Below are 22,771 nucleotides of genomic sequence, written 5' to 3' on the forward strand. Positions count from 1 at the left end.
GTCCTGCACTTAAGACAGAGAATCTATAGCAGTATCTGCCTGTGACCTAATATAATGGTTTTTATGAACCCCTTGGCTTTTACTTTAATGTTTTGTGACTGTGTCCCATCTTTTCTTTCTGTTTAGTTACAGCGTGTAATTACAACATGTGGAAAAATTGGCATGAGTTAAGATCGTACAGGCTATGTATCTGAGGAATTTGTGTTTGAACTGGTGAAGCAGCTTTGTGCTGCCTGCAGTATCTATTAATAATGTTCCTGGAATTTGCTGTAGTTTGAGATTGCGTTTTATTTCATTATGAGGATATTCCGTATTTTTTTCCTACGAGTAAATTTGCTATAATTAAGTGACTGTGTGCTGCTACTATTCATGACACATATTTGTGGACATATTTTTTTGTTTGTAGACATAATAAATAACAAGTTCTGGTAAATATTTCAAGCAAGTTTTTGCAATAGCTAGGCTTCATTGAGGAAATGATTCTTGAATATCAGAGTTATTTTAGAAACTTGAACAGGTCAAAGGCAAGGGCTTTTTGTTTAAGATTTCTCAAAGAATTCTACTTCTTGGGCTTAATGGATTAATTTTTATGAAAGGCAAAATTCAGCATGACTGTTTTTTCATGATTTGATATTGAGATAATTAAGCTATTTTTAGACATGGGATGCTAAAAATAAAGATACGTACTGAAAAGACATATGATGGCTTTAGATTTTTCTGATATATTAGATAAGCATATTTGCATGAAATTTGAGATTCTTTCTTTTTTTAACTCGTACTTTGTTAGGACAGTGTTGTTGAATATGTAGCATTAGTAAGTCTAGTTAGTGCATTTTTAAGCTTTGTCTCTACTTTCAGACATTGGCTTTTATTTCTGTGTTAAATTTTGTCTTGGTGTATTTTTCTTGTCATACTGCTTTTATTTGACAATTTTCCTGTACAAATAATAAACTTCCTTGATTTTTTTCTCTTCTGTGTTTCCACTCATGTACTTCAAATTTCCCTTCCTTTTTCTTCCCTCCCTTCCTTTTTCTTCCCTTCCTTCCTTTTTCTTCCCTTCCTTCCTTTTTCTTCCCTTCCTTCCTTTTTCTTCCCTTCCTTCCTTTTTCTTCCCTTCCTTCCTTTTTCTTCCCTTCCTTCCTTTTTCTTCCCTTCCTTCCTTTTTCTTCCCTTCCTTCCTTTTTCTTCCCTTCCTTCCTTTTTCTTCCCTTCCTTCCTTTTTCTTCCCTTCCTTCCTTTTTCTTCCCTTCCTTCCTTTTTCTTCCCTTCCTTCCTTTTTCTTCCCTTCCTTCCTTTTTCTTCCCTTCCTTCCTTTTTCTTCCCTTCCTTCCTTTTTCTTCCCTTCCTTCCTTTTTCTTCCCTTCCTCAATACTTGCCTTGCTCTCCATGTTCTCTCTTCAAATGTCAGATGTGAATAAAACAGGATAGTGCTGAAGGTTTGCAGGCTCATATAATTGAGGGTGTACAATATGGAGGCAGATGACTTGCATATTGAGTGTTCTATTCCATGAGTAGAATGAAGGTTTTTCATGCAGGTGGGCACTTTTAAGTCAGGATCTGTCGTCCAAAGCATGATTGCTGTTGCAAATTTGTTCTCTGTATTTTCTTCTTATAAGCTTCTATATTTTGTTTATTACTTATTACACATACTGTTTCTTTTTAAAAATGTTTGAGGCAAACATGATTCAGTAACTGGAAGAAGTATCCCAGCTGGAAGGGGAAGATGTCTGTGTTTCAGGGAGGAGGATGATCTTGGCAAAGATTGTATGCAGATACTTAAATTTTCTCCAACTTTTTTTTTAATTTTCTTTCCTTGTGTTTTAAAGTCCTTTCTAATCTTTCATGTGGAGCCTCCAGGGAGTTTTATGTAAGACAGCAGAGTAAATGAACCTCAGCAACTTTATAGAAGTTCCAGCAAGGAACAGAGATATATTTGTTAAGCTCCTTACAGAATTAGGCCTTAGTTACTAGCTGGGTTGTTTGGAGTTATAGAATCATAGAATAGTTTGGGTTGGAAGGGACCTTTAAAGGTCATCTAGTCCAACCCCCCTGCAATGAGCAGGGACATCTTCAGCTAGATTGGGTTGCTCAGAGCCCCTTCCAACCTGACTTTGAATGTTTCCAGGGATGGGCCGTTATAACCAGGGATTTAGTAACCAGGAATAGAAACCTGAAGGGAGAAGGGAAGTTTACAATGTGTCTTCTGTAAAAACACCAAAAATTGGCAGGAGTGCACAAACAAATGCATTAGCTGAAATTTACCTTAGCTGTTTTTAGTAGACTGGTCTTTAGATCAACTCTTTGTCATTCTACTAAGAATAATGGGGGGGGAGTTCAACTTTAAAAAAAAAAAATTCTTAATGGAAATCTGGTTTTCAGTTTTAGCACTCTTTAATATAGTTTCACTGTCAAACTTTGGCAAGCAACTTTCAGTAAAAGAGACTACAAATATCTGAGCCTGAAGCCTATATGAAAATACTTGATTTCCTGCTGTATGTAATCTTTGTCTTCTATAGTCTAAAGTAGTGGCACCTGTTTGTGGAGTAGACTTGATTGCTTTTTTATGGGATATACATAAAAGTAATTTAAAACTACAGTGAAACAAAATTGAGGTTGAAGTCCTCAAACACAAAACGTTTTTTTTTCAGTGTGAATTTTCTGTTGCCTTTCAATCTGCCACTTCTTAATTTTAAACAAGAGAATAACTAGATCTTTGATTTCATTTTACTTTGTGTAATGTTGCTAAAGAAATAAAGTAGTATGTTTATCCTTAGAACATAATTTTTAGTACAAGTATGTTTTATGTTCTTTTCTTTTATAGCTTGACACCTTTAGAAGTAATATTGATTTAGCTAAGGAAAGTGTGAATGATGAAGCAATTATAAACAACACGTATAATCCTGAAGAAGAGAGTCCCCGATTTACAAAAAATAAACTGAGAGAGAAGGCCTCGATTGCAGAGAAAATAAACAATGATATTGTTTGTGGAGAGGAGAACAAGCAACCGAAGTTTAACAAGAAGAAAAAGAAATCACTGTTACAAGAACAATTTAATGAGGAGGAAAATTTATGTGAGGCTAAATTGGAGAGTTTTGAGGAAAAGATTCATGATTTTTCAAAGAAGAAAACAAAAAGTAAAGCACAAACAGATGTACCTCATCAAGAAGGTGATAGAAAGATTAAAAATTCCTTGACTGAAGAGAGAAATGTAACTGAATTAGAAGAGGAAGAAGAGCTAATTCGAGCCTATCAGCTGCATGTGGCTGAGGATGAGGCAAATGCAATTAAAAAGAAGATAAGAATGAAACTTAAAGAACAGATGTCCGAATTTACCTCCAGTGTTCAAAGCTATGAAGCTGTATTGAACAATGAAGTGGGCAAAAAGAAGAAAAAGAAGAAAGAAGTAGCAGTTTTAAGTGAAGCTGAAACAAGGTACCATGATAAACTGTATACTGTGTGTCTGTGAATCTTAAGCAAAATGTTTCATTTTGTTTTAAGGTAGGCAGACACTTTCTCATAAACTGTACATATTTTCTAAGTGATGAACTGGATGATTCTGTTATGGAAAAATATTACCAAATACTTTTTCAAAATGTTGTTAAGATTAATATTTAACTCACAGATTCTGCTTAACTTTTTTAAAAAAATATCCTTCGTTACTATCTGATGTTTATTTTCTGTGGAACTCACTCTCAACTAACTTAAGGTAGCGCATGGTTTTTTAGTGATGGGTGATGGCCCTGATCCAGCAGAAGACTATGAGCTTAGCTCTATTCATATGAATGCTTCTGCAATTATCTGGAAATTAGGGGGAAAAGAAGAGGGAAAAGAAATGAAAAAGGCACGACACTAATGGTAGGGTGTGTTGCATTTTCAAGACACACAGATGTTGAGTTGCAGAGCTAAAGAGAAAATTTCAAGTGGATTAATAATGGTAATGAGCAATTGTATCCATATGTGTGGTAGAATGCAATTGCTGACAGTTATCCATTACATTGCAGTGCAATGTCCCTTTCTGAGCTACAGCATCATCCAGCAGAAGATGGCAATCGAAATCAGTCATTGGAAAGACTGTTTACATCAGAAGGACAGAAACTGGAGGAAGGCGTGGAAAAAAAGAAACCTAAGGCGAAGAAGGTTAAAAAGAAAAACAGAAAAGGTTTGCCAACAACATGTTAGAATGGTGTGCTGCTTTGCTGCTTTGTCCGAGTCTCTCTACCTCTTTTTTTTGCGCTGCTACAGAAATATTTTTCCATATTAATAACACAGAAGTGATTGAGCTGTTGAAGTCACTTAGAATCATAGAATTGTCTAGGTTGGAAGAGACTAACCCTTGGGATCATCGAGTCCAACCATCTACCCTACTCTACAAAGTTCTCCCGTACACCATATCCCCCAACACCACATCTAAATGTCTCTTAAACACATACAGGGACGGTGACTCAACCACCTCCCTGGGCAGTCTATTCCAATGCCCGACCACCCTTTCTGTGAAAAATTCTTTCCTAATGTTCAGTCTAAACCTACCCTGTTGGAGCTTGAAGCCATTCCCTCTTGTTCTGTCATTAATTACCTGTGAGAAGAGACCAGCACCAACTTCTCTACAATGTCCTTTCAAATAGTTGTAGAGAGTGATGAGGTCTCCTCTCAGCCTCCTCCTCCTCAAACTAAACAGTCCCAGCTCCTTCAACTGCTCTTCATATGATTTGTTTGCTAGGCCCTTCACCAGTTTTGTTGCCCTCCTCTGCACTTGCTCCAGCACCTCGATATCTCTCTTGTATTGAGGTGCCCAAAACTGGACACAATACTCGAGATGTGGCCTCACCAGTGCTGAGTACAGGGGCACAATCACCTCCCTACTTCTGCTGGCCACGCTATTTCTAATACAAGCCAGGACGCCGCTGGCTTTCTTGGCCACCTGGGCACACTGCTGGCTCATATTCAGCCGCTTGTCAATTAGAACCCCCAGGTCTCTTTCTGCCAGGCAGCTTTCCAGCCCTACTTCCCCAAGCCTGTAGCGCTGCATGGGGTTATTGTGGCCCAAGTGCAGGACCTGGTACTTGCCCTTGCTTACATTTCTTTAGTTACTTAATTGTATTTTTGTTCTACCAATTCTGAGACTAATTTGTAAGGAAGTTAATTTGATATATGAATCTAAAATCTTGATAATTCATTTACTGTAAATAGTTTTGAAATTGATAAATAGTTAAAAAGTGGGGGGTTTTAGGCATAATAATATTAGAATATATAGATCACCTTTACAGTGTATTACTTTGATGCATATTCTAATTGTCTTTTTATTATTTTATCATTTTATTCTTTTATTATTTTTATTTACTTTATGCTATGAATGGGGCATCACCACTGTTTTAACCTGATGCTCAATTCAAACATAAGGAATACTTTTTCATGCACCGCATAGTCAAATTGGAGAATTCATTTCCTCAAATGTTGTGGAGGCCAAAATAGTTTAAAATTAGTTTAAAAAATGGAGATGACAGAAATTGATGAGAGTAGGTATTTTGATATCTATGAAGTACAATGGTCTTACTGTAACTTGTAAATGAGGAAGTTTTGAAAATAGCGTTTCTGCTTATCTTGTTTATTATGTTTTCCTTAAAAAAAAAAAAAAAAAACCAAAAAAAAAAAAAAACCAACGAACCCTACTATACGCTGTAGTCCAGAGCAGGATATTGAACTGTATGGATTTTAAGTCATAGTGGCACAGAAGTACTTACGTCAATCAAGAGGAAGACGACTGATTTTAAATAAAAATGTTTGTTAATAGGTGTATAGTATATTAATTAATATAAATTCACGTGTATGTTCATACGTGTTTAAAATGCTGAAAATTTGATAATTTTCTTTTAACCTATTACTTAAAGAACATGTTAAATATTATTACTTTACTATTGATTGCTAAAACAATACTAAGCATTTTTATTCCTTTAAACTGTCACTAGTGGAACATAGTAACCTCTATTTACTTTGTGCCTGTTTCTAGAAGAAAACACAGAAGTTGCTGTGGAAAATGATGAGGAAATGAAGAATATGGAAATTTCAACTCAGTCTAAATTTGGTTTTGATGATGATCTTGTGTTGGGAGTTTATATCCATCGATCTGATCGACTTAAAGCTGATCTCCTGGTATCTCATCCCATGGTTAAAATCCATGTTGTTGATCAGAGAACTGGCTTATATGTCAAGAAGGATCACAGGTGACTTTTATTAAACTGTTTCTGTTATAAATTATTACTATAAATACATAGATTCTTCCCTAGAAAGTTAAATATGAAAATGAAAATAATGCTGAATTTTAAGCTTGCAAGGTCATTCATTAGTTTCTATATCTGTGATATAGATACAGTAACCTACCTATATAGCAACAGTAAATTAGGGTAGTATTTTTCTTTTTGGTACTTTTAGTTGCTCTGCACAGCTGTATTACTCTCAAAGTCCCCATATTTACAGTACAGTTCATTCCGTATTCCTTCAGACAGAAGATTTCCTAAATCTCAAAAATACGTAGAAGCTAAGATTAGAATAAGTAAGCAAAACTCTTGTAGCATAAATAGTGTCTGCCTTTTCTGTTTTATAAAAGAACTTTTAAAATCCTGAAATGAAGTTTAGTTGTTCATATTTCTGATCGCTTCAGTTACTTGTTTCCACTGCCATTATGCATAATTTTCCTGAAAACCACATTTTAACAGTGTTTAAGCAGTAGACTCTACCATGATCATTATGCATAAATTTAGTAACAGTAACTTGATTGCTAGGATTTTGAACTTCAGCCTATGGTATTTCTATATACATTATGAATTGTCTTAAATTTCGGGTGGTATTAGAATTTTTTTTTCTAAAATCAAACAAATGGTATCTTGAATGTTTCTTTGCTTTCAGTAGTTGAAAATACTGTTTTGTTTGAGTTGGGTTTTTTTAAGGTGCTATAACAATTGTAACTCTTCGGAAATTTTCAAACAGCAAGAGGAAAGTTTCATCTTATTATGAACAAGAACAAATAGAGCATATTCTTCCTATTATGACACAACCATATGACTTCAGACAGTCTAAATCAACAGTTCCAGAGTGGGAGGAGCAAGTCATATTTAATGAGCGTTTTAGTTATTTTATTCAAAATACTGAAGAAAGCCCTTGGGTAATCCTGTTTTTTGAGGTAAGGTTAAATATTTTACATCAAATTTATGCGTGTTATGATTTTTATTCAACATTCGATGATTTGTTTCTTCAACAGTACATATTTGACCAATTCGGGTGTTTTATTTCAGTGATAGTCTTAAGATACAGAGTTAAGTAGAGGTACCAAAAAGTGGTATTGGTGATTGCTAATACTAATAAATATTTTTTTATACCTCGACTCCCCTGTTTTGATAGTAGTAAGGAGGACAAAGCTTTCTTATTAAATCAACTGTCAAAATTCTGGGAAAGGCTGGTAAGATCGTTCTAGATCAGAAGGGATGGCACCATGCAGAAAGGATATAACTTTTTCCATTTTTACATTCTTGAAATCTGAAAAGAAGCTTAAGTACCAGAAACTCAAAGATGGAGTTTGCCTGTTTGTAGCAACACCTCTTTTCCCTTGCATTGATGAGCAAGCCATTGCATTGTTTTCCATTAACAGTTTAGAGATCTACTTCTCTCCTATTCTTCACAGAGTAATTATTAATTCATCTTCCAATACAATTATATTTAAAGGAAAAATTGTACATTATATATTCAACATGATCTTGAGCTTAAGTATTTCAATACTTGTAATGAGAGATTATGTGGTATTAACCCAAAAATGGGAACCTAATACAATAAATATTTTCTCATTCCTTGTTTTTTATATTTCAAATAGATAGTATATACAATATCACTATAAGTTTCTTTGCTTTGTGATGCTCATAAATGAACACATTTATAGAGTTGAGTTGTTAGTTGCTTAACACAAAAGTAATTACATTTGTATGTAAAGATTCTTCATGGAAATCATGTTAATGTTGGGACCAAAAGTATGACTATACTGAAAGCATACTGTTTGACTTCAGTGGGGTTTATGAAATACTGATTTGAATAAAGCATGATTCCAAGTGTTTTTGTATACAAGATAAACCTCCAGGAGTGGCTAAATATGAGAAGGTCTGGTCACTGACCAGAAAAACGAAGAAACTCATGGACGTCATTGGAAGTGTTCAAAGACATGTTGGACAAGGCTTTGAGCAAACTGATGTAGTGTCCATGGCAGGGGGTTGGACTAGATGATCTCTGAAGGTCCCTTCCAACCCAAACCATTCTATGATCGATTCAATTATATAAGTGATAAAGCTAGGAAAGGAAAACTAACCTTTGTTCACTGTCGTTTTCCAGCTAGATTAACATACAGCTGGTTTTGACTGTCAGATTTGTGATCTATATGATTTATGAACTGTATAGGATTTATGAAAATTGCACATGAACACATTTGTTGAGACAGAAGGGAAGCAAGAATAGCTTTTTAAGACCAGAGTTCTGTTCTTTTTTTGAAGCAGGTCATAAATAGTCATCAGGTAAATGCATAAAGATTTGTTATTTCTAATTGCTTACTAGTGTGGAAGAAGTACTGTTTTTGTAACTGCTTAAAACTGAAATCTCCTTAATTTAGTGAATCACATCTAGCATATTTTCAGCAGTATTTTTTAGTTACTGTGAACTATTTATTCATTAGAAATATATTCCTGTCAATACTTTCAGATCCTTGATTTTCTGCGTATGGATGAAGTGCGAGCCAACTCTGATGTACAAATTCAGGAATGTGGTTTCAGAAAAATTTGTTGGGCATTTCTAAAGGTATTGTAAATATTTAAATGAAAAAAAAATTATAAATATTTTTATTCAATTATCTAAAAGACACTAACCACACAAAGTGGGCAAAGATTTCTTTTAATATTTCCAGGTAACAGAGATGGAAAAACAAATCCTTGCTTTCTTGGCTGTTCTCTCCTTTCCTTCTTCCTTCACCCCATAAAATTCACAGTAACAAGCTTGACAGTAAAGAATATGTATTTTTCAAGAAAATATAGAATGTGTAAGAATTTTTTTTTTTTTTGATCATGAGGTACCTCAGAAACCTCAGAAGGAGGTTTTGTTTGGGGGTTTTCTGTGTGTTCGTGAGATTGTTTCTGCAAAGAAAATGACAAATCCACTAATTTCTGTACCTCAGTTATTCTGTATTCTAGTGGCATTTTCATTTGGCCAGTCTTTGAGAAGGCTCCCTAACCTAATTATAAAATGCCTGTCATTTTTAGTTGCAGAGTTTGAAATGCTGCAGCAATGAGATACAGGTAATTTAGCCAGCCCGTAATAGACAATTTTATCCTTTTAGGAGAGACTTGAATGTGCCAATGTGGCCTTTGGGAGTTGACAAGCTTTAATTTTAGTGAGGATTGTTCAATTACACCTATCCCTGTGAGCAGTAGATCTTGACAGGCATTGAGCAGTCTACAACATAAGAAATACAGGAAAAGGTAATGGATTGCAAGTTTAGGGGAGGGGAGAGGGACCTCCATATTATTCCATACAGAGTGTCTTCTCAGCTCTGCCCAAGATGAATCTACTGGAATCAGAGGTCTGGTATCTTGTGTCTGGGTCTATAGCTGGTGGGAACTGTGCATCCAGGCATTCAGTACAGACTACTCCTGAACAAAGGGAAGGATGAATTTCCATCTCATAAATACAAATAAAGTTGTGCCCTCTTCTTCGTTCCTACTGCATCTGCCTGAATTATCCTTTCATCTGTATCAGTCAAAGTAGAAATGTCCTGATGAACAGTGGTCAGTTTTAATGGCAGTAGGTACACTTGTTCTTTAGTTCAACAGAGAGAACTCTTATTTCCTCTGAAGTTGGAAACGTTACTGGTTTGCTGTATCTCCTGCTCTGAGTCAAAGCCTTGCCAATGACCTTTGCTGCAGTGTTCAAAGGGGACAGAGTTGGAAGAGGCTCTTTGTGGACAGAGCACTGGCACAGGCTGCCCAGGGAGGTTGTGGAGTCCCCTTCTCTGGAGATTTTCAAGACCCGCCTGGATGCAGTCCTGAGTAATGTGCTCTAGGCAATCCTGCTTTAGCAGGGGAGTTGGACTAGATGACCTCTAGAGGTCCCTTCCAACTCTGAAGATTCCGTGATTCCGTGACTAACGGTCCTTTGAGATTTGGGTGATTCCAGCAAGCAGTAATTGGAAAAAAAAAAAAAAAAGTATTGCAGAGGTCTTCCCACATACAGGATATTACTATTGTGCATATGAAGCATGTTTCAAAGCTAGACTGCCATCTAAGCTTTGATCTTAGTGATTTAATCCTGGTGGTGTTTAATACATGCTTACTTCATTACCACTTTTAGGGATATTGTATTTCCCCAGGATTTTAGAGTTTATAATGTAGATGCTTAAGATATTAGAAATAATCAATGACGTTTATTACTTTTATGTTAATTTAACACCTCTTTTCCTCTTTTTAATCACCCTTCCAGCTTGTAGGTGCAAATGGAGTTCGAAACATTGATGGAAAACTCCGTCTGCAATTATATTGCCCACCTCCAAGGATGAAATCACATTCAAATGTTGTTGAGGTTTATAACTGGTGGGCAAAATGTCCTAGAAATCGTTATCCATCAACTTTATATGTAACTGTAAGAGGCATAAAACTGCCAGATCATGTAAGTTAAATATTTCATATATAAATATATTTATCAATATACAGACTTTTCTGTAGGAGGTAGTAACTAGCTAGAGTGTGTGAGTGTGTATTTGTATGCATGTATATAAAAGCTGTACGCAGTATATAAAATAGCTAGCATATAACTAGCTATAACAATAATATTGCATCTTAAAATATGTATTCTAAACTCAGCCCTTCATAGCTGTCTTTGAAAAATAGGTGTACTTTCCCATCTGCAACTTTGCATATTTTGCCATTGACAGTCAGAAAACTTTCAGGGTACTTTCTTGAAGACTGATATTCCTTCTCATTAGGCAAAATGCCATTTTAAGCTACTGGACTCATGCAAGTGTGTAAATTCTATGAGAGAAGATGTAAGTCACTTAACTCTGATTCCCTGCACCCTCAGGCTATAATGAGTCGTACTTTCTCTCGAATGAAAACTCCTTTAAAGGCAGGTTCACGTTGGTATGTGCTGAGGTGTGCATTCAAGATAAATACAGCATTTATTGTTCTATTACATAATTTCCATATGTATTTGCAGTTGTCATAAGTCTTTCTTTTACTCTCTGTTTGTATAATCAAGGGTGATCTGTGGAAACCTGGTGAGATGAGGTCCCAAACCAAGCTAATCTGTGGGATGAGTTCATATGTTTTGGGAACATGTTTCTAATCTGTATACTGGAATGAAATCTGCATATCTCTTGCTCATTCAGCTGCTGAGGTTGTTAGGAATTCTCTGCACTTTGCTTGAGCAGCTGTACTTTGTCTTTCTGAAAGTGTTCTGAGCCCGTCTACTCTCCATGGTCTGAATGTTTTCCTGGTATGTTTAGGTGCTGTCGCTATTTTATAGCTGTCCCTATTTTACAGACCTCTGTGAAGCTCAAGTGATGTGATAAATTTGTATAGGCTTTCTGAGCTGTGCTGGATTTGGATCTGTTGACTACTGATATTATTTCATTCTTGTTCTGATAAATGCCAGATTTGCCAAGGCTAGCATTGAGCTCCAGATAAAAGCCATTGCACGATGCAGTTTTCTATGCATAGATTTCTGCTTCTGTTTAAGATCTGTTACAGATCCTTCCTTGTCTCCTGCTTCTCCATAAGGGCTCAGATCTCCCATACCTCCTGCATGGCCTGGTAGATATGAAAACAGATGTCTCAGATAAAACAGAGCATCTTGTGTAGAAGTAGACATCTATTAGTTAGACATTAGTTAGATCTATTATCAGTTAGACAACTGATTTAAGCTCCTGAATTGGTTTCTACTTGCGTAGTAGGTGTCCAACCTCCCTTTTCAGTCACAAGAACCTAGACAGTTATTCACCCTGAAGTGGATATCTATCAGCTGTCAGCCTGGAAGAAAACAGTAATTTTGCCTGGTATTCAGATGTGTTTCTGAAGAGACTTGTTTTAGTGAAACCAATCAGAACCGCAGCTGCTGCTTAATGGCCTCTGTGCCCCTCAGCCATGGGGCTGCTAGGCTGCTTCCCAGTTTTAAGGCTTCCTGCATGTTCAACCTTGGTGTAACTTATAGGTAAGGTTCAGTAACTGTACTTACAGAAGTTCGGAAAACATATACGCTTTACCTACAATTAAAATCACACATGTGGTTGGTCCTCTTTTTTTCTTTACAACACTTGAACACAGTTTGTTCATTACACAATGCTGGTAATATCTATTGGTACCATGAATAGATTTTGTTGCCGAAGCAGTACTTTGATTTGAAGGTGGTAAGTTAATGTCACTGGAACTATTTACCTGCTGAAATCCTTTATTTCATACACCACCTTTGCCAAGTAGTAAAATATTATTAATTTTCACTGACCCAGATAGTTAATAGAAAAGTATCGATTATTTGAAAAATCTTTGATACCATCTGATTGACACAACTTTGGAAGCTCAGATTACTTTTGGACTTGCTGATTACTTTGAATGAAATTTTTGCTGGGCAGCTTTCAGGTATTAAGCTTTTTCTAATCTCTATTTTTCAGACGTAAAAATGCAATGCATTTGAAAAGTACCTTTTAATCTTTTCAGATATTACAGTGTTAATTTTAAAAATGTTTTTTCCTGATACTTAGTTTTGTTTGCCTTAAGGTTGCTCCTTCTTTCCGCTCTATGATAGCTGTTCAGCGGGAACAAAGTAGTGCAACGCTGTGTGAGCTCCAAAGAGAGGGATCTAAAAAATCATGTGAACCTTTCCCAGAGGAGAAGGAGCCAATTAAATGGACAAGATTGCCTGGACAGGTGAAGTGTTTTTATTTGCTTCTTAAGGAAAAATAATTTAAAGACATACTATCTTTTTATAACTTAATTGTTATAAGTATTACGAAGCAAGTCATTCATCAAAGCAAACTAAATAGTAAACAAAATGCAAAACGTAAGGAACTCTCAGAAATAGTAGAAGATGCTTAGCTTCTTCTCAAGTGTGGGTGATTTAACTATTTTTTCCAAGAACAATCAGGTATTTTTATCTCCAGAATTCTCTAGGAATTTGAAAGGGTAGAGCTATTCAGGTAGTGGAAGTAAGACAGGAAACCACCTCTCAGATTTCAGCTTGATTGGAAATATATTTTCTTGTTTGTTTTTTTCTTTTTTTTTATACCCACAGTTAAAGTTTGGTTTTTTTTTACAGTATAACAGAATTACGAAGGAACTTTCATTGAAGAACCTTATTAAGAAAGATCTTGCTGACTTTAGCCTAACTCTTAGATCACTGTATCTAATGGGGATTAGCAATCATATACAGGGAATATTTTTGCAACTACTTATAGAATGTCCGTGCAATGATTTAATATTTTTTCCGTAGAATGGAAGTCATGTAAGCTCATGGTTCTATAAAAAATTGAATAATAAAAGGTTTGTTAACAAAGAATGTTTATTTTTATTTTGATTCCAGACTGTAGTCCTTTACACAGATACTTTCAAAAAGAACATTTAAATATACATGGACTTAATTTTATTTCCCAGTAATGTTTGCTAATAATAATAAAATAGTAAAGAAGAAACAAGTCACTTTTTACAATGGAAATTTTCTTGCCAACAATGGCAGGATACATAAAAGGTGTATTTAGGTTAATGTTTGTTACTTTTCAGAAAGTTGCCATTCTGAAAATGACTGTGTAATCAAAACCAAGAGGAATATGATCCTAAGAATATTTGCCTGCCATCGTACAAATAAAACTTGGCAACTCATTTATTCTTAGACTAGTCCATATCCATACTGAAGAATTGTAGTAGCAATGATGAAGTATTTTGTGATGTTTCATCTTGTGAAAAAGTTTCAGTAAGGTTAGAATGATGTGGCATATCTGTTTGCCAGAGAATATTAAAGCAGACGTGCTTGTTTAATAATTGCTCAAAATTGTTATTTCCTTTTTACACATTTATTGTTTTACCTTTAAAGCTAAATTATCTTTTTAAAGGATCACAATATATTTGTATCTGTCTCCACAGCTATACGTAGGTGGATGACATGTTATTTTTGCAAAATGGTCTATAGAAATATTTGAAATATGAATTAAATATAAAATTAATTTTATGTGTGAATTGTAGCTGCATGACCTGTAAATAAAAGAAGTTTGTTCTGAGCTGAATTATTGATTCAATATTGCAGTGTTTTATTTTAAAGAGAGGTTAAAAAGCAGAAGGCTTAATTGCATATATAGTTTCTAACAAGATGTGTTTACCTTTATTCTGAAGTGAATATTGTATATTCAATTATTTCTTAAGTAGATCTATTTTTATACTTTTAAATGCATATGAATCTGTTTATACTTATTTTTCACTCATAAAGATAAATCAGGTTTAGATTAGAGAGTAGAGTAACTACTCCGGATATTTTAGTTACCCTAAAGCTTTGAACTTAGTTCTGGAGAAAAAGTCCTGGTGTGAAAAAGAGGAAATATTTTGGGGAGAGGAAGGGAGACTACAGTATCTGTGCAATTTTTTTAAATGTTTCATCTCCACTTATGTTTCAAAAAAATCATGAATTGAAATACAGATGAGGAATGCTAAAGGTGATTTGCTAGACCAAAGATTTGAGTGTCTGTACTTAGACTTTTGAGTTCACACTGCAATCGTTAAGTTAATAAAAGTTGTGCTTAGACTCCTTAAAGAAACTTGATTTACAGTCTAACTCTACAGCTTATATTATTGACAACAGTCATCATTAAGTGCTTCTTAAGATTAAGGAAACTATTTCAATTTTAAATTTTCTTAGGTTTTTAAAACTCGCTAGTTGTCTGTAATAATGGGTAGAAATGAACACACAAGATGGATGTGGCCTAAGTTATGCTGCAAAACTGTCTCTATTTATGACACTGAATTTTTCTTTTAAATTCCCTTAAGGTGTTAGTAGCTTTTAAAAACTTATGCATGACAGGAACTAAAAATGTGATTTAAGCATTGAGTAGTTAATATTCGTAACTGCGTAATTCCAATTCTTACCTGAAAAGCTAGGTTTGTCGCATACCGAACAAGCATCTGTTTTCACTGCGAGGTGGAGATATGGGCTGTTTCTGTATTCGTTTCTCTCATGATGGGAAAACACTGGCAGCAGCATGTGCAGGAAGGAATGGCTATCCCATTCTTTGTAAGTTTAAAATATGTTTGTGTGTTTTTTTTCTTGTAACTCACGTAGTTTGAAATTAAAGGGCAAAAGGTGTATTTTAAATTGCGTTTTGTAAATTGTTCTATGCACTAAAGAGCATTGAGGAAAATGCTCTTTCTGTGTTAATAAGGCTGGAACTGGCTATTCATACATGGTAATGTATATACAGTTTAATGGTATGAAATCACATTATTTCTGCGCAGAGGTCTAACAGTAATACTAAATCAGTTTGCATAAGGAACATATTTTCTGATAAACATGCTTTTTGTCTAAGTTTTTCTCATAACTGGTCATGAAAGTTACCATACCTGGAATACTGTCATCTCCAGGCAGACTACTGGAGGCTGCTGTCTTCCATGGTACAATTCAGTTGGAACTACAAATATTCCTTATTACTTCAACTTGGGGCTGCTTCTTCACAGTAGCCTCAACTGCATAGTTCTTAAGCCCTGCATAAGAATTATGAAATTTAGAAATTTATGAAAATTATGAAATTATGAAATTTAGTATTTTAAGCATACACAAAGTAAATGTTTAAATGCAAGTAACAGTAAGTCTAGATTCCTTTATTACACAGCCCCATAAAATGATCTCTATGTTAATCTATTTCAAACATTGTTTGGGTAGCTGTCAAAATTTAAAAAAAAAATAAAAATCTAATCCTAATCTGGCTAATGATTTAAAGCAAGTAGGCTGTTCTTTAAGGGTTAAGACATCAGTGACATCCACGAACCACTAGATGGAAGTATATGCTTGCTGTCTATGTATATCTAGCAACTATTTGATCTTGCTCTCTGAAAATGAGAAGATAAAGAAAATGAGTTGACTTATGCTAGCAGAAACTCAGCCCAAGATTAGACTAAACTTTACACTAATAATTGCATATAACTGATTGTAAATACTTAGAAAAAAATTATTTTTCTATTTAAACTTCACTAGTGTATGAAATTCCTTCTGGACTGTTCCTGAGAGAATTTTATGGTCACCTCAACATAGTGTATGATCTTTGCTGGTCAAAAGACAATCAATATCTTCTTACTGCATCCTCTGATTGCACTGTCAGGTCAGTATGATAAAGATATTCTGGCAGATAGTATCAGAAGCACAAAAGAAAGTGGTCTGGTTTCATTTCTTAGTAAAAACTGTGCTGTAATGTTTTAATTAAAGACTTGATTGCAGTGTGGCTTACTCTATAATATTATAAAAATTAAGATGGAGCTAATAATTTATGCTGTATTTACTATATTATTCTCTAATATATATCTATTTTTGAGATCAAAGCTTTTCCAAGCTTTCCACCTGTAGTGTCTAAATCTACTGTGCAGAAAAAAAAAAGATTACTTTATATTTCCCAAAGTCACAGAAACAGTTGAAATACTCTATCCTTGGAGAAATTGCCATATTATGAATGCAGTATTAAGTTTGCAAATTTGAACATGAGGCTGGAAACTGAAAATTTAAGATTCAAGTTACATGTATAAATTGGCAACATTGTACATATATACGTCTTTTTTTGACACAGTTAAATAACTCAACTTAAATTGCTTTAAATGAAAATTAATAGTAATATTTCTGATACTAAAAGTATACACATTTTCCTCTACAATTTAAAAGTGTACTTCAATGCAGTGTTAACATTAAAATACTAATCTGTTCAAGGTTTTAAAGGTTTAAAGCCTTAAAGCCCTAAAACCCTCAAAACTGTAGAAAAACATGAAAGTATGGTTGTGACACTGCATATTTTTATTACAAGCAACTTCGTAGCTTTTTTTTTAGCTCTTCAGATCCCTATCTCTTTTCTGTTATGCAACTCAGAAATGCTACAGGCAGTTGCATAATTAAAATGCTAGAAGAATTGTTAAATGATATGTTTTATGTGTGGAACTGTTTTCTTTTTTTGCTGCTTATATGTAGGAATAAAAATAATATTTTGAGAGCTTAGCCCATGTTTTTATTTTTTTATTTGGAAGCAAATTAAATATTTTTTTCTATATTGAAGTAAATATCAATTTCAGTCATTTATGTGACCTATAAGAAGGCCCAGCTGTTCCTCAATTCTTGAATTTGTGACAGCAAGTTGAAACTGTACTGGTCTGCCTCCTTTTCTGTGTACTATGCATAGTCACTATACAAGTTCCTGTATTTATTGTCTGCTGCCTTAAGCTCCTTAAAAAGTCTCAGTTCAGGCAAGGAGTTTCTTCTTCTTTTTCCCTTTCCTATTGGGAGCATTTTGCCATTGAATCAGGGTAGAATTGAAGGAAAGTAACCAAAAGACATGCCATTGCTTTAAAGCATTACCTTGGTTTATGTCTCAGACTGAGTTCTAAGACAACTTGAAGGGAAATTTGGGAACTAATGTGAATCCTTCTTTATGTAGTGTTTTGTACGTTACCCTTGAGCCTTCTCAAGTTTCAGTCCCACAGTATTTGTGAGCAATAAATTAAGCTTCATGTTGATAGAGCAAAACCATTCTAAAAGATAGGTAGACTCCGTGTGATGTTTGCACATTAAGTTGCAAGTTAATCACTATACTCTAAGGGATTGCAGTTTTGTAATGAACTCACCTCAGAGTAAGGTTACAATTCTTCAGTAGCCACCAGAAGTAGTCACTGCACCTGGAAAGGTGGCACTCAAACAATTAAATTCCATATTGTAACTGAATGCTCTCTGAAATGTGCTACCGACCTGTATTTCATGATCCAGGTACCATTCCTTTCTTTATGGACTCATCTTTGGGGAAGGCTCAATAACAAAATATATAGCATCAAACAAAAAACACTTCCTAAGAAAAATCTGATCTTACAGCTATGGGTGGTGAAGGATAGGAAATAGATGAATAGTAAGAACTGAATTTATGTGAAGAAAACATCCTTGAGATCACAATCACTGTGTGGTAGGTAATTGTTCTTTTAAAACTTTCTGGGGTTTTATTTATATTTAGTGGTCCTAAGTGTTCCTTTGCGGGTGTTTTGTTCTTTTTTTTTTTTTTTTTCTTTTAAAAAGAAAGTGATACCCCAGAAGGTCTTAATAATTTGTTTATAATTCCTGAAAGAAGGAAATGCATCCATTCTATGGAATGCTTTATGTGTATTTTAAAACGTGCAAAATATCCATTAAATGAGTAAGTAGTCATGAATTTACTTTGAAGATAGAGTACTACGTAAAGTAGTAAATGTGTCTTAATTCTTGTTAGAAAGTACCATATTAAAGGATTAAATGTAGGTGGAACAGATCCATAGGATAAATAGGTGGTGTTAAGTGTTTCAAAGCATTTGCCTCTCAAACCACTATCACAAAATATCACATCAGTTATACCTGTGTATGTCATTGCTTTATACAGTAGATATCCTACCATCCTTTCCTTTTAGAATGTGGAAAATAGAAATGCAGGCGGCATCTGCAGTGAGAGTTTTCCCTCATCCTTCATTTGTTTACACTGCGAAGTACCACCCAATTGCTGACTCCTTGGTTGTGACAGGGTGTTACGATTCAGTGATTAGAATTTGGAATGCAAATGTGAAAGAAATTCATGGGCAGCTGCTGCAGGAGCTTGATGGTCACAAAAGTTTTGTCAACACACTGTGTTTTGATGCGGAAGGTATGTACTCACTATTACTTTTTCAGATAGCCTTCAGTTGAAGACCAACTTGAGCGTTACTAGCTTGCTTTATTTCGTAGAGGCAATGTGAAATGCTATACCAGAATAGTTTTAGCTGTGTTTGCCATTAATATGTTAGTGCGGTGCCTTATTTGGATGAATGCAAAGGGACATGTAATCTCTGGTACAAATTGAGAGTAATCAAAAAAACCTAAGTGTGGAAAGGACAGGCAAATGTGTGTATAGTGATCAGGCAGTGATGACTGAGCAAATTTTGGTCATAGTTTAGTTTTCATTGTCCTTGTAACTAGCTATTGATAGTTAGCTAATGTTTTATACATATTGCAGCAAAAATTAGCAGAGTATAAAGCACAGATGCTATTGTTGCAGAGGAGACAAATGGATCAGGATGCAGATGAAAAGCCTGGCAGTTAGTGTAGAGAGGTAAGTTGGAAAAAAGGCAGGTTTGGCTAAAGAAGTAGGTGGAAGAATAATGTACTAACTTAAAAGTAGAAGCAGGAAATCTGAAACCAGTTATCAACTCAATAAAAAGATAAAGAAAATGAGGTAGCAGTAGTTAGGTTGTGAAAGTTTTAATGCTAGACTGAAGAAGCGGGAAGGTGATGAACTTTTCAACATTGTCAGAGAATGTGAAAAACTGAGAGAAAAGGAGAGATTTGACTATTGTGAATATTGTTAACTGGTAGATTAATAGCTGAAAATGAGAGAGATGTACTGACACGTACTAGTTGAGGTTGCGAAGAATTGAAGATGGGTGAATGAATAAGATACTTGGAAGTGTTTGACATTTTCTGGTATTAGTGATATCATTAGTAATTAGGTGGTTCATTTTTGGAAGTATTCACTGGAGTAGGTACTATGAAGAGGAAAGACTTCAATTTTTATAGAGAATAAGTATTTGTGATGATGTAAGAACAACTGTTGTACAACTGAATTTGGTCTTCAAGATGCTCTCAGTGAATGTATAGGTAAGCATTAGGCTATCATGTGAAGCTCATCGAACTATAAATGCTCGGTTTTTGCTGGTTCTAGAATAAAAGTAAAAATGAAAAAACTTAAAAGAATATTCAGCACTCCAGTATCTGCCTTATGTGCTGAATCCAAATTTATGGTATCAACTCCTGTCATGCAGTATGAGCAATATGTATTTGCAATGAGTATATCACAGCAAAAGACAGGAAAGAATTGCTGTTCATTTATTCACAAAACTAATAGGAAAAAAAAGTTTTCTTGGTCATACATCCTTTTCTGTATTTGTTCTTTTGTGTGGTATTCTTTTATTTAGAAGATGTTATTATTTCTCAGGGCTCCACATGTTCTCAGGAGATAGCTCAGGACTGATAATAGTTTGGGATACATCTGTCAAAGGAAGTTCTCAACACCTATTTCAACACTGGAGGGTTAATAAGGTATACAGGTTTCTTAAATTAGCATTGTCATTTTTATGTGAACTGTTCCAAATCTAGTAATTTGATTTTAATTGATTTTATTTTATATGTTAATGTTTGTTTAACTGAAAAGGTGTACTTTTCTGTAAATAACAGTACAAAAGAGCTGATAGAGCATGCTGTGATTCACTGGCTTAAAAGTTCTTAATCATTTTGCAACTTCAATTTTTTGTATATAAAACATGAAAATGCTTGAGGTTTAATAGCATTGTATTAACAGATAAATGCTAACTCATTAGGTTTGTTCTCTAGAGACAATAATGAAATTGACCACAGGCTTTACAAATCACCTTTGTTCATACCTAGAGGCCTGATGTTCAGTCAGCATTTCTGTCGTCAGCTGTGTTTCAGAAGTTCAGAGTTACAGTAGAATCTGCCCTGTGGTTGTGAAAAGTTGATTGCCTAGGATGTTATTCCTTAATATATGACCAACATTCTTCCTTAACCAGATAGAGTGAAGTGGGCAGAAAAAGAACAATGCGAGAGAAAAATGAATAGTACTGTGTGAAAACACAACTTTTAAAAACAGACTTATATTTTGTTTGTACTCTCTTTTCCTTCTTTCCGTAGGAAATAAAAGAAAACGATATTAAAGGAACACCAATAAATCATTTGGAGGTGCATCCAAATGGAAGGCGTTTATTAATCCATGCCAAAGACAGTGCCCTGAGAATCATGGATCTCAGAATGTAAGTAGATTTGTGCTAACAAGTGCGTATTTCCTTTTAAAGTTTAGTTGGGGAAATAAAGTGCCATAAAACTACTTAATGTATAGTTGTGGAGAAGAAAGATGTCCTAATAATCAAGGATAGCAATATTAGGGTTAGGAAATGGTTTCAAAACACTGCCGTGTTACAGACTTCTGTGTGTTATTGGGTAAGTCTTTTAGAGTAGAATATCCAAAAATAACTAGATTACTTAGGAGCTTAAGGTGGCATGAAGGAGAAGACACTAGTCTCCTAAAGATTGAATTAACTTTTAAAAATGCAATCTGGGCATGAAAATAACTTTGAAATGATAACATTTATTTATGTGTTAATTTCTCATTGTTAAGACTCTGGGAATGGTATTTTGATGATAAAATGGAATTAATATTGTCATCATAAATACTGAAAATATGCAGTGATGTAGGCCTTATGGTATATTAAGCAGACGGGGAGATATTTTAACTTAGTTGTTGATTTTCTCATTTTTAATAGTTGTGAACATGATTCTTTAATAAAAACCAAGGAAATCACAGAATCACTTGAGTTGTTGAGGTTGGAGTGTCCAGTCCAACCTCAATAATCATAGCATGACAGCATGTTATGCAGGGATTTTTCTAGCTAGGTTTTGAGTATGTCAAAGGATGGCGAGTCTACAACTTCTGTGGGCAACATGTTCTAGTGTTCAGTCACCCTCAAAGTAAAAGAAGCTTTTTCTTCATACTAAATGGAATTTCATATATTTCAATTTATGCCCATTCCCTCTTGTCCTTTCACGGGGTGAAACTCGAGAGTCTTACTCCTATCAGTTACACACATTGATAAGATGCACTTGAACGTTCTCTTCTGGAAAGTCACGTTAAAGATACGAATGCTTGTTCTAAATGATCATCCCGAATTTCATGGGTTCCCTTCTCACCATGCAGAAAATCAAAGGTCCCTGGTGTTCTACGTGAAATTACCTGGTGGAAATAGCTCTTTATGCTCTCATAGTATGAGAAACTATGTTCTTTTAGAACATACTTCTGTACATACATAAACAAATCTCAGTCTTAAATGATATATTGGGTTGGATGTTTGAACTAGCTGAAGACTTGCCAGTCTTATAGTGCACTCTTCATCTTCTACTGTAAATGAGAAATTATGAGCATGCTAGAAGACTCAACTATCCATTCAATTGAAGCATGAAATCTGTGTATAACAGAGCAAACCTGTAGTTTTTTGAAGCAGATAGTGTTCTTCTATTGCTACCATTCCTAAAAAGTGCAGAGAGTTTTCGTTTGAGAGAGAAATGGACATGCACACCATGTCCTTCTATGTCCCACACCTTTGGCCACGTATTCCTAGCATTTCCTTTTTATCTGCTCTGCAGATCTTTTGGTGCAGGGTAAGTCAGATCGGCGAACTGATCCGACTGAAAATCAGCCTACAAATACAAATGATTAATTTTCATTTTAATCAACTATCTGATCTAACTGATCTGATAGGTGCCCAAATACTAGAGAAGAAATGAGGGAGAGCCTGGGAAAATGAGGGTGGAGAGGACAGCAGCAGGACTGCTGCTTTGACCTCAGCCCACAGTTACATTGGCTTAAGTCTATCAATAAACCACAGGGTCAGATACTCAGCAGTGATAATTTTACACGTCAGCATTAAGTTCATTCCCTACATGAGAAAGGAGGGGGTGGAGGTCACAG

At 34.9% G+C, this 22,771-nt stretch overlaps 1 protein-coding gene across 1 annotated transcript in view; it reads left to right on the forward strand.

Annotated features, from left to right (window-relative positions):
• Nucleotides 1-22,771, forward strand: part of AHI1 (Abelson helper integration site 1) — a 96,849-nt gene that overhangs the window by 9,295 nt on the left and 64,783 nt on the right. Inside the window, exons 4-15 of the mRNA XM_082480257.1 lie at nucleotides 2,822-3,432; nucleotides 4,002-4,159; nucleotides 6,005-6,218; nucleotides 6,982-7,174; nucleotides 8,731-8,826; nucleotides 10,501-10,686; nucleotides 12,789-12,938; nucleotides 15,153-15,285; nucleotides 16,243-16,366; nucleotides 18,672-18,901; nucleotides 20,228-20,331; nucleotides 20,941-21,059. Of these exons, the coding sequence (XP_082336383.1) occupies nucleotides 2,822-3,432; nucleotides 4,002-4,159; nucleotides 6,005-6,218; nucleotides 6,982-7,174; nucleotides 8,731-8,826; nucleotides 10,501-10,686; nucleotides 12,789-12,938; nucleotides 15,153-15,285; nucleotides 16,243-16,366; nucleotides 18,672-18,901; nucleotides 20,228-20,331; nucleotides 20,941-21,059 (2,318 nt within the window). The remainder of the gene's footprint in view (nucleotides 1-2,821; nucleotides 3,433-4,001; nucleotides 4,160-6,004; nucleotides 6,219-6,981; nucleotides 7,175-8,730; nucleotides 8,827-10,500; nucleotides 10,687-12,788; nucleotides 12,939-15,152; nucleotides 15,286-16,242; nucleotides 16,367-18,671; nucleotides 18,902-20,227; nucleotides 20,332-20,940; nucleotides 21,060-22,771) is intronic.

This window comes from Vanellus vanellus, assembly GCF_965231255.1.
Source record: "Vanellus vanellus genome assembly, chromosome: 3".
Taxonomy (NCBI): domain Eukaryota; kingdom Metazoa; phylum Chordata; class Aves; order Charadriiformes; family Charadriidae; genus Vanellus; species Vanellus vanellus.